This window comes from Lissotriton vulgaris, chromosome 5, assembly GCF_964263255.1.
Source record: "Lissotriton vulgaris chromosome 5, aLisVul1.2, whole genome shotgun sequence".
NCBI classification, from domain to species: Eukaryota; Metazoa; Chordata; class Amphibia; order Caudata; family Salamandridae; genus Lissotriton; species Lissotriton vulgaris.
The window spans coordinates 516,386,332-516,403,810 of NC_141693.1; the positions used below are offsets into that span (position 1 = coordinate 516,386,332).

The following is a 17,479-nucleotide window of genomic DNA, read 5'->3' on the forward strand; positions in this document are numbered from 1 at the left end:
GGCTATTGTATGTGGAGGGGATCTGAATGTAACACTCGAACGCGAATGGGACAGGAAGGAAGATGGTCGGGTTTCATCCAAGAAAGCGTGCGCAGTGGTAAAGGACGGCATGACTGATCTGGGCTTGGTGGATGTGTGGCGCATGGGGCATCCGGGTGTGAAGGAGGGAACGTGTTACACTTCTGCGCGGGATACTTGGTCGAGGTTGGATTATTGGCAGGGATGTGAGTGGCTGGGTGAGGGCCTCTGAGCAGATGCCGCGCACTCTGTCTGACCATGCGCCGGTGAGGATGGATGTCTGGATGCCTGCATATGCTCCCCCGCCCTTTACGTGGAGGCTTGCTACTGGGATTTTACTGGATCAGGTTCTGAGGGAGGAGCTGAGAGACATGATTGATGAATTCTTTATCAAGAATGTGGGGTCGGTGGCGGATGCGTGTGTAGTTTGGGAGGCGTTCAAGGTTACAGTGCGTGGGAAGTGCATTGGTATGCAATCTGGTGTCCTCAAGTCTATTAGAGGTTCTATGGAGCGCCTTGAGCAGGACCTGCGGGGTTTGGAGAGACGATGTGAGGTGAACGCTACTTCCAAATTTCTGGCAGAGAGTCGAGCGAAAGTCACTGAATACAATGAATTGGCAGAGCAGGAGGTTAAATACCTTTCTAAGAAAGCTACAGCTAGGTACTATGCCGAGGGCGGACGCCCGGGACGGGCTCTGGCAGATAGGATACGGGATCCGTGGGCGAGGCATTGCGTTGTGCAGGAAATCAGAGTGGGAGACCGCTCAGTGACGGACGAGGACGGTATATTGAATTGCTTTACACAATACTATGAGCAGGTGTACGCACCCACTGTTACGGCAGGGGAGGAGGACATAGCTAAATATTTGGAGGATATTGCTCTGGTCTGGTTGTCCAAAGGGGACCAGGACTTCTAATGCATCACATCACTGAGGGGGAGCTCCGGGATGCCATCGCGGCCTTGCCAAATGGAAAAGCGGCTGGGACTGACGGGCTGCTGTCTGAATTTTATAAAGAGTATGTGGACGTCCTGCTGCCTCACTTGGCCATGGTGTGGGAGGAGGCGGTGGACCAGGGACAACTTCCGGTGACTATGAGAGAGGCTCTGTTGGTGATGCTTCCTAAGCTGGGCAAGCAGCCGGACAAGTGTGAGTCGTACCGTCCGCTGTCACTTATGAACACGGATGTTAAAATATTCGCTAAAGTCTTGGCCACGCGTCTGCGTCTTTTAATACCGGTTATGGTTTTGTCTGACCAGTCAGGTTTTATCCCGCAACGCTCCACTTCGCATAACTTGAGGGCTCTGTTTGCCGTGCTCCATTTGCTTAAACCTGAGCTAGCTGCGGTGGCGGTCCTCTTGGATGCCGCCAAAGCATTTGACTCGGTGGCCTGGAAGTATATGTTGGCGGTTTTACATCGAATGGGGGTGCCCTATGTCTTCACCTCTTGGATCCAGTTGTTATATACCAATCCTATCGCCAGGGTTCGGGTCAATGGTAAAATATCTGCGCCGTTCGCCATATTTAAGGGTACGAGGCAGGGTTGTCCGTTGTCGCCGTTACTCTTTGCCATAGTAATGGAGCCCCTGGCCTGTATATTGCGACAGCGTCACGCCCCTTCAGCTCTACGTTTTCATATGCGCACGTTGGCAGTGTCCATGTACGCTGATGATATGGTTCTGTATATCAGGGAACCGGCGACATACTTGGAAAGTGTGCTGAGGGAGTACGTTCGGTTTGAACATTACTCGGGTCTCTCTATCAATTGGGACAAGTCTATAATATTGCCGCTGACAGACGTTACTGTGCCGTTCCGACTTGAATTTCCATTGGAATGGGCCGTGGAGCCGGTGAGGTACTTGGGGATTTGGATCCACAGGGACCCACAAGAAGTTATTAGAGCCAATTATGGTGTGGCGATTTCGACCCTAGAAGATCAAGTGGCACGCTGGGCTAGGCTTCCCCTTTCCTTTGCTGACAGGGTAGCATTGATTAAAATGGTGGCGTTGCCGAAATTTTTGTATTACTTTGTCAACATTCCTCTGGCTCTGGCATCGCATTTCTTCACGACTTTGAAGTCCTTATTGATATCACTAGCCTGGGGAGGGAAGAAACCACGGGTGAAGTGGGAGACGTTGATCAATCCTTATGGTAGTGGCGGCTTCGCGATACCTGACATGAAACTATATTATCTGTGTGCGCAGGCCCACTTCGCTTCTTACTGGGTTGATTCTCCCCCGTACACCCCTCATGTTGCTATTGAAGCTGGTGCTGTATATCCGCTGCCGCTGAATGCGATGGTGGTGAATTCTCACTCAGTGTATGAGAAGAATGAGGTGGACATGTTGCAGTGCACTGCCAGGGCGTGGCAGGAATTGGGTAGACGCGCAGGTAAGCTGCCACTATATGCCCCGGCCATGCCTTTGCTGCAACATGATCGCATTTCGGTCTCACGGGAGGTGGGAGCGTTGCAGGTTTTGCATGATGCTGGGGTGAAAACTCTGGGGGATGTGTTTCCAGGTGGGCGGTTCCTTGAGCTGCAAACGCTACTGGACCACACGACGAAAGGAGCTATGGCTACGTTTGTATATGTTAGACTACGGGCGGCAATTAGCGACCTTTACCCATCGTTCCCGGACGAGCCTGCATCGTTACCTGCGCTGCAATTTATGTACACGGCGACGTCGAGGATAAAGATGGTTTCTAGGCTTTACCGAGCGTCGCAGGAGGATGAGGAGACGGCTGCATTCGGGGTCAGGGCTAGGTGGGATGCGTTCCTTGCCACTCCTCTGACGGATGAGGAATGGGCGCAGTGTTGCAGCATGACTGGGAAATTTTCTATTAATGGCAATTTTAGACTTTTGCACTATAAGTTCCTGCAACACTGGTATTACACACCTGCGCAACTCTTTCGGTATGGGCTTCGAGAGTCGGATGCTTGTTTGCGCTGCGGTGGGCCGGAAGCTGACTTCATGCACTTGGCCTGGCACTGCCCAAAAGTCCTGGCGTTCTGGTCTGCTGTGACTTCCACGCTCAGTGAGATGGTGAAGATGCCGATTGCCTGTGACCCTAGAGTGTGTCTGCTTGGACTGGTGTCTGGAGTTGTGGCGGCTGGGCGGCGTCTGGTGACATTGGTGCTGCAGATAGCTAAGAGGCGAGTGGCTGTGTGCTGGAGGGCAGGAGAGCGCCTGAGGTTACAATATGGATGCAGGAGATGACGTATTGCCGTGATCAATTGACATGCTATCAGGAAGAGCTTCCTCGAGCCTCCCGTCCGAGAGATGTGTGGGGCCCCTACACTGAGTTTTTGCTAGCCAGGTTTGACGAGGAGGAGTGATTTGGCTGTCGGCATGGTGTGTTTCTGACTTGCTGTCTTGATGTGCACGTTTTGTGGGGGGGTTGGATGCGACCTGCTGGTCTTGGCCGGTGATGCGCCCTTTTGTGCCTCTGTGCCTTTTTTCTGCCTCCCGTTTCCTGTCGTGTGATATTGGGAGTGTCCACTGGTGTTACTACTGATTGTGGTGGGGCAGCGCCCGATGCCCTCTGGTGCTCGGTGTCCCGCTGCGACCGTCTGCTCTTCTTGTCAGTCTCTGGGTGGGGGTGGGGGGTGTTATTTTGTTGGTTGGGGGGGGATGTTTTGATGAAAATCTGAAAATGAAGATCCATGTTACTTTCTGCAGTGCATTGACTTATAGATGTATATCATCTGCCTGACCTCGCTCTGATACGAATGGTTTTGGATGATATGGCGGGATCCTGTATACGTTGTTCATATTTGCTATATATTTTGGCCGGCCTGTGAGGTTGTAGGCCAACTGCACTGTATTGATGGCTTTATTACACAATAAAGGTCTTCGCAAAAAAAAAAAAAAGAAAGCTATGGGATCTCTTCCCCTGTCGGCTGAAACATGTCGGCCGCTTTGCAGTTACATGTTGAAACTGCTTCTTTGCACTGTTCTTGTTTTTAGCTAGGGAGAGGTCAATATTCATTAAAATTCCTTTTTGACTCTTTACCCTATTTTAAATCACCACTTTTTCTTTTGCTATTACACTGCACATGGTCCCATCGACACTATTTTCATGGTTACAAAATGATTGTGGGTATGACCCAACTTTGCGTGGAGAATGGAAAAGGTCTCAATGATCAAGAGACATACCATCCCACTTTGGATGACCAAGTGAGAAAACTGATCATGACAAGACTTTGATGGGAATCCAATGTTCATCTTTGAGTCTCACCAACAATCACTTGAGGTTCTGTTTTCTTGGTTTACTGTTGCTCCCCTGTCTATATAGGCTATACAGTATTTCATGTCTTGACTCACTTTGTAAGGAGTTTTAGACTCTTCTTTGAGTTCCTGTGAGCTCCTTTCCAGACCACCAGGTTTTCTTGTTATAAGCATTTCACATCACCAACATGGACGATAAGTAATTGACATGACTCGAGAGAAACCCATAACCAATTTATAAAAATAGCTCTGATTAGACACCAAAATGAAATCAATACATACAGTATATTCGGAGGTAAATCAATAATACAGTATATTCGGAGGTATCAATTTTCAAGAATTACATAAATCAGTACTTTTCAATGTGAAAACATTAACGTTGCAGTTAACGGAAAAAAACTATATACGCAACCAGTAACTTAAAGAGTTAGTTCAATGGAACCCACTTAAAGAGTCCCTAGACCAGTTCACAACAGCCAGCACAATCTTACCTGGCTCTCAGGAGCTGGGTGCTGAGGTGTACTATAGCTGACAAACGCAGCTGTCAATCAGGCTCCTGGTATTGGAAATGGTTACTTTAGCAAAAAGGTACTTGCGGGGCGAGTTGAACAAAACCCTTTGGAATTCAAGCGAGGAACTGGCCCCGGACCAGGAGTCTCCAGGCAGATCCGATCTACCTGGCTCAGGGGACTCGGGTGCAGAGGTGCTCTTGGCTACCCATGGTGCTGAACTGGAACCGTGGCCAGAGAGGCTGGCAATGTGTCAACAGAGGATAAAAACAAATGCAATATTTTTACGATGGAGCCATAGCGGTGGTTGGTCATTCCTGCGGGTAAATCTTTTCTCTTGACGCTTCGAGTAAAGCAGGCTGTAGTCGGACTGACCACCATAAGCCTTGGTACCTGCAAGTACTCCGGTTGAGGAAATCTTCGCTCAGGGGAATGTTGTAGCACGCTGAGCTTAACTTAGGGCTGGGACTGAAGTTCTCAAAAGCCACCTGCCCAAGGTCTTTCAGCAGTCACGCCAGACGGCTCCGAAAACATGACTTGAAGGTCGTGGACATAGCTGTTTATGCCTGCTGACTGCATAGGACTAGTTCATCTAGCCCAAGGGAGTTCTTGTGAAGTCTGGAGTTTGCATAGGGGTTCACCTTCCTTTTAGAAAAGGCTTCTTGCCTTGGTCAAGTCGAAATCTAGTGGGTCCAGGGTACAGGCCACAGGTGCAGAGCTTAGTGCATCTCTTCGTGGAGTCCTGCCTTGTTGTGGAAATTGGTCTCTTCTTATCACATCAAATCTAAGGTTCTGGTATGTGAGGTCCCCCTTAAATCCTGGATTTAGGTGGTGTTAGTGGTTGTGAGGACTAGTAGCCAATGGCCATCTAGTCCTGCGGCTAATCCATCCAAGTAATGACGACATCCCGTGGATGTATGTCACTAAAACTAGTCAGACCCTGATTTCTAGCCTAAATTCAAGATGGCCAAAACCATCCTCAACTGTATACCTCAGCTGCAGCACCCTAGAGGTGTAGTCAGCCTTGTGGAGGCAGACACCTCCTGCAAAGCCAGCAAAAAAACAGTGCCTGGGTCAAGGGGAGGCTTTGTCCACCAGTGGGGGACAAATTCCTTTGTCCAGTGTTACCAGTGAAGCCTTTGAGGCTCACCACTGCACCGGTCTAATCACTAGCCATCTTGTGTGGGGTAGGGGTCACCTCCTGCTCACTCGGTCTTTGTCTTTGGACTCTTGGGATGGCACACACTCCCCAGCATGAGGTCAGACTTATGTCTTGGCAGAAACCTTAGAAAAAGCCCACCAAGGCATGAGAACACTGGGTTAACTTTGAGGACACTTTCTAAAGAGTCACCTAGGTACATGCGCCTAGGTACATGCTGGTTTAACCTCACCAACACTATCATGTTGAGGGTGAAAAGGCACAGGTTTGACACCAAACACGAAGGAAATTGGCTGGACCATCATGGAGTTGGACATATAGGTAATGCCCATATGCCAGTCCATGTTATCCGATGGACCGCCAGTCACTTGCGGTTGAATTACATTTAGAATGCTACCACAGGGTAATATATTCTTGCACATATATTTTCACACATATAATATAATGTGCCCTCCCTCCTGGGCTTTAGATCAATTACCACAACATCTAGCAGTTCAAATTGGGACAAAAGGTGTGGGGGGGGGGGGCATCTGCAAGCAGCTCAGTTCAGTACATGCCTTTTGTTGAAAAAGTCAAACATTAAAAACAATATATATACGATTCCCCATTAACAAGGCTGGAGCAGTTGGGGACCCGAGGAGGTGCTTTTCACTGGATTGTCTGGCAGGAAGATTAATTTTGGGACTTTGCGCTGTGTCCTGCATTGAGCGCTACCACTTTGGCAGAATTTCCCCCACCCACACCTGACCTGGCAGCCTTACTGTGCATTCTGGGTCCTGCAGTCCAGGGAAGATCACGGACTCGCATCAGGTGTGTCAGCAACCTTGCTGGGGGCGGAGCTTGTGTTCGGATTACCGACATTATGCTGGGACTCACAGTGGCGCTAAGGACCAAACTTCGACTGCTTGGGCGCTGAGGAAGGCATTCACATGCCGAAATGCATTCGCCACAACTCTTGTATTAAAGCAGCTTCCTCGATGTTCCCCGTGTGGCCTCAGCTTTCTTTCCAGTAAAGAAGGGTGTGTTGGACATTTATCACGCCAGCCAGAGGCGTGTTTCTGAGGCTCCTGCTCCTTTAAGCGGCCCGGACTTTACTGGCTTCCTGCAGTTGGCAGTTTTGTTCACCGAGGGATCGGTCAGTCTGGGCTCGCCCGGTTTTGGGAATAAAAGTAGGTGGTTTGGAGGCATTTCACCTCAAGCTGGGCGGCGAGCATTGCCTGGCTACCACCACTAAATACGATTCCCCATTAACAAGGCTGGAGCAGTTGGGGACCCGAGGAGGTGCTTTTCACTGGATTGTCTGGCAGGAAGATTAATTTTGGGACTTTGCGCTGTGTCCTGCATTGAGCGCTACCACTTTGGCAGAATTTCCCCCACCCACACCTGACCTGGCAGCCTTACTGTGCATTCTGGGTCCTGCAGTCCAGGGAAGATCACGGACTCGCATCAGGTGTGTCAGCAACCTTGCTGGGGGCGGAGCTTGTGTTCGGATTACCGACATTATGCTGGGACTCACAGTGGCGCTAAGGACCAAACTTCGACTGCTTGGGCGCTGAGGAAGGCATTCACATGCCGAAATGCATTCGCCACAACTCTTGTATTAAAGCAGCTTCCTCGATGTTCCCCGTGTGGCCTCAGCTTTCTTTCCAGTAAAGAAGGGTGTGTTGGACATTTATCACGCCAGCCAGAGGCGTGTTTCTGAGGCTCCTGCTCCTTTAAGCGGCCCGGACTTTACTGGCTTCCTGCAGTTGGCAGTTTTGTTCACCGAGGGATCGGTCAGTCTGGGCTCGCCCGGTTTTGGGAATAAAAGTAGGTGGTTTGGAGGCATTTCACCTCAAGCTGGGCGGCGAGCATTGCCTGGCTACCACCACTAAATACGATTCCCCATTAACAAGGCTGGAGCAGTTGGGGACCCGAGGAGGTGCTTTTCACTGGATTGTCTGGCAGGAAGATTAATTTTGGGACTTTGCGCTGTGTCCTGCATTGAGCGCTACCACTTTGGCAGAATTTCCCCCACCCACACCTGACCTGGCAGCCTTACTGTGCATTCTGGGTCCTGCAGTCCAGGGAAGATCACGGACTCGCATCAGGTGTGTCAGCAACCTTGCTGGGGGCGGAGCTTGTGTTCGGATTACCGACATTATGCTGGGACTCACAGTGGCGCTAAGGACCAAACTTCGACTGCTTGGGCGCTGAGGAAGGCATTCACATGCCGAAATGCATTCGCCACAACTCTTGTATTAAAGCAGCTTCCTCGATGTTCCCCGTGTGGCCTCAGCTTTCTTTCCAGTAAAGAAGGGTGTGTTGGACATTTATCACGCCAGCCAGAGGCGTGTTTCTGAGGCTCCTGCTCCTTTAAGCGGCCCGGACTTTACTGGCTTCCTGCAGTTGGCAGTTTTGTTCACCGAGGGATCGGTCAGTCTGGGCTCGCCCGGTTTTGGGAATAAAAGTAGGTGGTTTGGAGGCATTTCACCTCAAGCTGGGCGGCGAGCATTGCCTGGCTACCACCACTAAATACGATTCCCCATTAACAAGGCTGGAGCAGTTGGGGACCCGAGGAGGTGCTTTTCACTGGATTGTCTGGCAGGAAGATTAATTTTGGGACTTTGCGCTGTGTCCTGCATTGAGCGCTACCACTTTGGCAGAATTTCCCCCACCCACACCTGACCTGGCAGCCTTACTGTGCATTCTGGGTCCTGCAGTCCAGGGAAGATCACGGACTCGCATCAGGTGTGTCAGCAACCTTGCTGGGGGCGGAGCTTGTGTTCGGATTACCGACATTATGCTGGGACTCACAGTGGCGCTAAGGACCAAACTTCGACTGCTTGGGCGCTGAGGAAGGCATTCACATGCCGAAATGCATTCGCCACAACTCTTGTATTAAAGCAGCTTCCTCGATGTTCCCCGTGTGGCCTCAGCTTTCTTTCCAGTAAAGAAGGGTGTGTTGGACATTTATCACGCCAGCCAGAGGCGTGTTTCTGAGGCTCCTGCTCCTTTAAGCGGCCCGGACTTTACTGGCTTCCTGCAGTTGGCAGTTTTGTTCACCGAGGGATCGGTCAGTCTGGGCTCGCCCGGTTTTGGGAATAAAAGTAGGTGGTTTGGAGGCATTTCACCTCAAGCTGGGCGGCGAGCATTGCCTGGCTACCACCACTAAATACGATTCCCCATTAACAAGGCTGGAGCAGTTGGGGACCCGAGGAGGTGCTTTTCACTGGATTGTCTGGCAGGAAGATTAATTTTGGGACTTTGCGCTGTGTCCTGCATTGAGCGCTACCACTTTGGCAGAATTTCCCCCACCCACACCTGACCTGGCAGCCTTACTGTGCATTCTGGGTCCTGCAGTCCAGGGAAGATCACGGACTCGCATCAGGTGTGTCAGCAACCTTGCTGGGGGCGGAGCTTGTGTTCGGATTACCGACATTATGCTGGGACTCACAGTGGCGCTAAGGACCAAACTTCGACTGCTTGGGCGCTGAGGAAGGCATTCACATGCCGAAATGCATTCGCCACAACTCTTGTATTAAAGCAGCTTCCTCGATGTTCCCCGTGTGGCCTCAGCTTTCTTTCCAGTAAAGAAGGGTGTGTTGGATATATATATATATATATATATATATATATATATAGACATATATATTTTATTGGTTTAACCCGTTTACCAAGGTGATTATTTCGCCGCAGTGCGGGCATTCCACGGAGTGGGCGGGCCGTGTTGGCCGTTCGCAGCACCAACGAGGTAGTCCTCGCGACAGCCAATGGCCGACGGGAGCACGGAAGGGGTTAATAAAAATCAAACTGGCATCAACAGGTACCAAACTACTTGCCAAAATCCACAATGTCACAGTGAAGGTTAAGATCTTGCATTAGTATCAATTTAACATTACATTGATGATCCGTCCAGCATACATATTTACATGCCTTCCGAACTACAATCCCACCCCTTCCTCTTCCTAATATCCTGCCCTGGCCAAAACATAATAGAATCATTCTGCGCGTCAGCAGAATCAGGACCCTCCATCCTCAGACGTGGAGGAATAATGTACCCCTTCTGGATTAGTAAACCCATCCAGCAGTCCCACCCACTCTGTAATGTTCTCCTAAGCCCTCTCATCACGCCTACACCTCCGCAGATGGGCCTCCTGAGCCACAGCCCGTTGAACCATATCAGCCACCCGCCTTTTTTCACTTGTTCCAATCTGAACCATCCAAGAAATCATGACCCATCTGTTGGCCAATAAGAACAGAAAGTGACGGAACTTAACAGCCATTTTTTGGCCCTTGGCCTACGGACTTCTCAACTAGTAAACAACAGAGTCCATAACCACAGGAAGCCACACTACAGGCCTCAGTCGAATCAACACATTCCCCCAGTAGGCATACACCTCAGGACATGACCATGCTATGTGCAGGAAGGAGGCTGCCAGCACATGACACCTGTGACACCTCAGCCCTACCAGGATCTATTCTATGTATTTATTAATACTGGTGTTAAATGTCAACAATGAAGGAAGTGCAGGAGTTTGAAACGTGCATTACTCTACACCATCTTCACCTGTGCACACACCCGTTGCCAATTGACATCAAACAGAACCCCCAGATCCCACTCCCTGGCCACCCACGCTGGGAATGAATCACACTTACGGTCTGCATTAGTGCCATGTAAAAGTGGAATCTCATGTGGCGGCTCCCGCCTCACTCCAGTAGGCATGAAAAAGTAAGAGGTAGCCACGGCCAAAGGAAATGAGGGCCATATGTCCTGCACAATAGAAGCAATACTAGTATGCTTCAGAAATTGGCCTGGCCCTACATGGAAGCATTCCTGAACCGCCTCAAAGTGCATAAACTACTCATTAGGAAACAGATTTCCCCAGTACCTCACAACCACCTGCTCTGGCAGTAAAGTCCAAAGGAGCCCCTAGCAGTCTAAAGGCCGGGAGATCCCAGAAGACCAAATCCCAAGCAAACAGGGCCCTGCCCAAAACACTAAACAGTACGTTCCCACAGTGAGGCAGTATGTCTGACTAAATAAAAGACATACATGTTTCTGCCCCTGGTACTAGGAGTTGAGGTAGGGAAGGGTGCTCCCCTAAATCACCCAACAGCTACTTCTGCCGGGTGCTCTCTTCATCTAACTAATGCGTTACATGTTGTGTTTGGACTACCAAATAGTACAGCTCCAGATCAGGTACCCACAAGGCTCCCTTCTCCAATGGTAGCAACATGTGGACTCTAGCCACTCTGCTCTGCCCCCGCCCAGGTCAGAGACATCAGGAGAGTGTGTAACCTATGAAAGACAGCCAAAACCAGCACATCAAAGGAGTGCTGTATAATGTAGAAGCAACGAGGCAGAAACACTATAATAACGACAGCCACATGACCCATGAAAGACTGTGAAAGTTAAGTCCAGAATCGCACAAGTGTAGTCCCTCAATGACCCTCTATGTTGCATTGTTCATGCCGTTATGGGGTATTCACTATAACTATTCCCAGATAGCCGAAGGAGTCCAAGGCCCCTCTACGGCCTTCTCTCCACAGGCAGCCAGAGACCCTAGCGGGAACAAGGGACTTACCATAACCGATGTGGAGGACTGATTGTTCCCCAAAAGCAGTTAACCTTGATAACAGGATAGGTAGAGACCACTGAGGAGACGAGAGGTACAAAAAAAAGAGTATTGTCCAAATATAAAGAGAACAAGTGGGTGGGGCCCTCCACCCTAATCTCCCATTAAGCCATATATTGCTGGATCTGAACAGTAAGATGCTCCAGTGCTATAACAAAAAGGAGGGGGGACAACAGACATCCCTGGAGCATGCCCCTCTCCACTTTCCACAGAGGGGAACATCTCCTTCCCACCTTTACCCGAGCAGAGGACTTTGTATACAGTAGACATACCCAAGAACATAAGTGGGCTCCGAACCCCATAGCCTCCAACACTTGCATAATATATTGCCACTTAACTGTATCAAAGGCTTTAGCTATGTCTATTGAAACCACAACCAGTTTTTCATTGCAGCCCTCCACCTCATGTAACAGGTGCATCAGTCACTGCAGGGTCATTTAGGTACTGCGCCAGGCATGAATCTGCATTGGTCTGTGTGTATTACTCGAGTAATGATAGGGTGCAGAGGTAGGGTAAGTACCTAACAAAGTATCTTAGTGTCTGTATTAATCATCGTAAATGCCATATGTGCCAAGGTATACAACAGTTCCCCTCCAGGCTTTGGCAGAAATGTAGTGCAACCCTTCATCATAGAGGTAATTGCCCAAAAGCCATATGAACCTTCCCCACTGTGAGGACTGCATCCAAATCCAGAGCATCCAGATCTCCCAGCCGAGGTAGCAGCAATTACGGCAGAAAAATTGTAATTGGCGCCCAAGAGGACGGAGCAGGGTCCCGGTATACCTGTTACAAATAAGTTTGCAATGTGTCCACTATACCCCCTATGTATGAACCTCCCTACCCCAAGAAGAATGGAGGTGCAAAACGACAGGCTGTGAAACCTCCCTCCAAAGAATCCAGCTAAGGAGGCATCCGGTTCTGTCCCTCTCCCTATAGAGCACTTGGCGATACGATTTAAGCGTATACCGCTTCAATCTTTCCCTAACCTATGTGACTGCTTGCAAGAGTTGCAATGCCTCCTGGTGCCCATCCCTACCATCCGGTGCCAATTGTTGGGCCTGCATTTGATCATCCTTGATCAGCTCAGACTAACGTGCACTGCACCCCACACAACAAACTGATACAGGGGCCTCTGAGCACCATCTTCATATCCTCTCCCCTTCGGTTTCCTGAGATTGGGTTGTAAACCCACTGAGCTCGAAGTAGTCTTTCAAGGCCCAAGACAAGGTTTCCCTTCCCTCGGGGTACTGCAGGACCTCAGGGGCAGCAACCAGGTCTCCGGAGTTTGCTGAACTCCCCCCATGCAAATTCACAGTAAGCCTGAGAATGATCCAGCAAGTAGCAGGAGAGGTGTGACACATCTATAACATCAGGGCCCAATTAAGCTGTTATAAGAATATGATCACGCCTGCTATAAATTTCATGTGTCTGTAAGTAACAAGAATAATCCTAGGATGAGGGGTGTTTAGCCCACCAAACATCGCAGCGATCCAAGTGTACTATAGCCTCACCAAGGGCTGCTGTCATTCTAGGTTTGGTGTATTGTCTTGGTGGGTACCTATCCAGTGCCCCATCTGCCCTGCAATTAAAGTCCCCCACCCATAATACCAGAGTATCGAGCACTGGTGCAATAATGTCCATACCTTCGGATAAAAGGTCTCATTGTCGATATTGGCCCCATAAGTATTTACCAGGATCACCTCCTCCACAAGCAAGCCTGCTGTGAATTAAGATGTACCTTCCTTCCCCATCTGCCTGCATGTCAGTGCAAAGGGAGCCCCTGGCGCCATCCAAATACGTACCCCAAGAGAAAAAGTGGAATACTTAGCACTGTACATCTGGCCCCGCCACTTCTTGCTGCCTCACCATCAGAGAGCTGAATCTCCTACAATCATGCAATATCTACTTTGCGCCTCTTAAGGAAGGAGTGCACCCGGTATCGCTTCTTAGAAGATCCTAGCCCCGCACATTCCAAGTAAGGAGCTTAAACATTCCTAAGGCACACATTGTAAAATAACATACATTTACATTTACATCACATTGCAGACAAATCCTAACTTTCCCCCTGTGACATAATGGTAGTAGTTCCAACAAAAACACCAACAGGACCCAAGTCCAACAGAACCCTCACCCGGACATGCACGTACGGACACAAACAGTGCATATAGGTTCACAGTGATCAATGCATCTGGACGTTCAGCATCACAAAGCGAACCAACAATAAAAACAAACCCCACTCAGTCATTCCAAAAATCACATCCCTGCATCCACCAACACTCACAACAAGCACACCTCAAGCATACCATTCTGACGAGAGGCCAGCAAGCCCAGCCAAACACCCCACCCCCTCACCCATTGAGGATAATGACCACTACAGATTAAGGAGAACACCGGAGATGGGGAAATTAGCAAGCCCATGAAGTAAGATATTCCTACATCTCAGGCTTATCACAAAAATCCAAATGGCTCAATATTTCAGAGCCTCCTCGAGTTGAGTAACACTATTTCCTACAGCACCCCTCCCATCAAGCATGGTCCTTCAGCCAAACAGTAGCCAAATATTCCCAGAAATAAAGCGGAAAAGAAAGTAGTGTTCCACTCCAGCCCCTCGGGATGGAATCATGCCCGGTACAACGTCAATCTCTTGGGAAAGTTCCACCAGCATCTCATACTCCTGCACAGTCCGCTCACCAGAATCTTGGGTATCTGTAATGTATCAAGTTCAGTAGCAGCCATTGTACCATCCTCATGGACCAAGATTCGGCCAATACTCCCACTGTGGCCCTACAGCCATCACTCTATCGAAGGGACTTCCGCCATTCACTTTCACTTCGAGTATGAAAGAGATCTGCATTACTCAATGTGCGAGCAGGGTGAATTTCCAACATATCTAACCAGAACCTAACATCCTCCAGGCTTCCAAGGAATGGATATAAAAGCATATACCCAAGGTTCGTAGTACGTAGTTTCCTCTTAACCTCAAGGAAAGATTTTCTCTTTTCCTGCGTAATCAGGATATATAGCTATTCTGCAATTTTCAAACTGTGGGATTGAAGACTCCTGAGCCGTTCTCAGGATTGCATCCCTGCCCCAATATTTCAAGATTCTAGCGATAAACACCCATGGAGGAGTGCCAGGTGGTGGGGCCAGCACCAATGCCCTATGAACTCTTTCAATGATGAAGACATCAGACAAATCTTTAGAGCACAACCCATTCCTCACCCAATGTTCCAGGAAGCGTTCAGCAGATTAAACATCCACCTACTCAGGGAAGCAAAGCAGCTGCACATTATTTCTCCTGGAACTCCCTTCAACATCCTCAACTCTGTGCTCCAGGGTATTTGAGACTGTCTGCAAATGGGCAACCTGTTTCTTGAGCTGCTTCACTTCAGTTTGCAGGGTAGTAATGTTGGTTTCAGCATTCTCAACTTTTTCAGCTACTTTGTGGAGGTCTGCTACCAACAAGTTAACCTCTATGGACACCCCTTTAATCTGCCCCTCCAGGGCCACTCTCGACCCCTGTATCACCTCCAAAAGTGCAGCATGGGAGAGTTTCTCCTGCCCTCCGGTGAGGGCTTCAGCATAGACAGGTGCTCTGAATGAGTGCTTCTCTGAGTCGCCTGACGGGATGTAGTGTACATCATAATAGTATTCCTCTGCTGTTGCTACTGGGGCCTGTCCTTACCCATATTGAGAGGATGGAAGATGGGCAACACAGTGCAATGCTCGAAATTTGCCCACAAACTGCCAGGAGTCTTCCTGTGCTCTGCAACGCCTGTCTACCACCCGAGCATGACCCACAGCACTGTAGCTCTAAATGGTGCAGGGGGCCATGCTTACGGCAGTCCTGCAATCTCAAGATCACCAACCCCCTTCAGCAGCCACCTCACTTCTGCCACCACTCCACAGTGTCATACAAACATTCCAAGTCCCATTGTCCAGGTCAGCCACAGTGTTTTCCCCAGAGTTAGCACGTCCAGTCATGGGGGCCCTCGCACAAGCACAGAAAGCCAGAAAACCAGAAACAGGCCCTCAGCAGTCCTCTTGCCCCTCAGGGAGGAGATGTGCCAGGCTACTCCACCTACAAGCCAGGCAGTACGCAGCTAGCCACCACCAGGGGCATACCTGCACCGGTCACCCCCAGAGTAGACCTACCTGGACCCGTCCTCCTCAGCACTGTGGAGTCAGGTATGGCACTCGTTGCTCAGGGTTGCTGCTACTCCTCGCTGGGAGCGCTGTTGCTTGGTACTTGGTAGCCACTACCCAGGCACTGCCATTCCCTGGGCCCAATCACTGCTGGCATAAGACACCCTGCTTCTAGGTGAATGCAAACCGGTCCCAGCCTCCCCCACCAGGACAGCACTGGCCCCCTTGGGCCCAGTCACCCCACACTGGCCCCCATCACCATGCAGCCTCTGAGTGCCCCAGGCAAGCCAATCCCAGCATGGCTGTGCTTCCTGCACGTAGGGCTGGCCATAGCTGGAAAGCTACTAGGCCATCACAGGCCGCCAAATAAATCCTGAGTCAGAGTCCCTCTATTAGCCACTTCCAGGCCACCAAAGCCTTTGCAGAGGATCTCTGATGTAGGGGCGCTCTCAGGCCCTCAGGCCACGCAGCCCTAGTAGGCCGCTTAACACCCGCAGCCCTCTCTGGCCCAGATCACATTGGGGCAGGCAGCACTGCCCTCACCAGCAATGTTGTAGGGGCGCTCTCCTGCCCCAGGCATGCAGCTCCAGCAAGCCGCTCACCGCCAGCAGTCCTCTCTGGTCCTGATCTTGTTAGGGCGGGTTGTCGTTGGGGAGCTCTATGGCTGATGGGCATATAGTCATGGCAGGTCCCTCACCACCCTCAGCCCTCTCTGACCTCCATCATTCACTTACTTTCAGAGAGGTCAAATGGGGTCCAGGGTCAACAATAGCCAGAGGAAAGCTTATACCCCAGATGCAACAAATAGTTCACTGATGTCAGCAGTGGAAGTGTGTAATTCATCCAATCAAAACACTGAAAATGAAAAACACCTGTTGTGAGGCTTAAAACATAGTCTAAGACTTTTGGCCAATAAAGTATGATAAAAAAAATTCAAACTTTTTTAAAGCAAAAATGTTAAATAAAGTAAAACGTAAGAGAATAAAAAATAATATAATATTGCATTTCTTTGCAGTAGGCAGCACTTCACTATAACAAATAGAAATACACAGTTCGCATTTAGATAGACGTAATAAAAATATATCTCATGTAGTGTGTATTTTAGCTGGCTTAAAACTTAAAAGCCTATCAGCGTTTTTATCACTGGGAATAAGATATTCAAAGAACTGAACTGCTGTACAGTCTCAAAACATACATCAAATAATTGCATTTCCCACATGGGCAAACAATTCATAAATAGCAGTAGAATAAGTACGTACGTTATAAACTTATTGTAAAGAACAAAAGCATTTTCGAGATTTCCTTCCTCTAGATATACGCATGCCATGCGTTCCATTTCCACACCAGATCTGAAATACCGTCGTGGAGTAATGTCTTCATTAATTGTGATATTGCAACCTAGCTTGCTTAAGGCACGGACCCGCTCTTCTGGGCTCAAGGAGACATCTGTGTGGTCAGGCATTGCAACCAGTTTCTTCTGCAAACAAATACAAATCATATTCACTCTTCGTGTGGCTTAAGGATGCATCATAATATGTAACAAAGATAGATTAAAATATATAACATCCTTGTTTAAGGCAGCAGTACTAATGCGGTAACAAAAGCTAAATTGTAAGTAAGTTAACTACATAATCCATACATACTTGAAGTACGTTTCATAACGTTAAACATGGCATACATTTTAGTTCGGAAACTCTTAATTTGCCCACAAAAAATAATAATTAGAGAGTTGTAAATTTAACAATGTCGACCTCTTTCTTTCTGTACGATATGAAAGGTGACCAGAGAACACCTTCCACTC

General features: G+C 49.2%; 1 protein-coding gene across 2 annotated transcripts in view; it reads right to left on the reverse strand.

Annotated features, from left to right (window-relative positions):
* The window catches only part of STAMBPL1 (STAM binding protein like 1), a 305,486-nt gene that overhangs the window by 159,634 nt on the left and 128,373 nt on the right, over positions 1 to 17,479 (reverse strand). For both annotated transcript variants that reach the window (XM_086921944.1, XM_086921943.1), the window contains one exon: positions 16,938 to 17,155. In XM_086921944.1, coding sequence (XP_086778070.1) covers positions 16,938 to 17,155 — 218 coding nt within the window. The remainder of the gene's footprint in view (positions 1 to 16,937; positions 17,156 to 17,479) is intronic.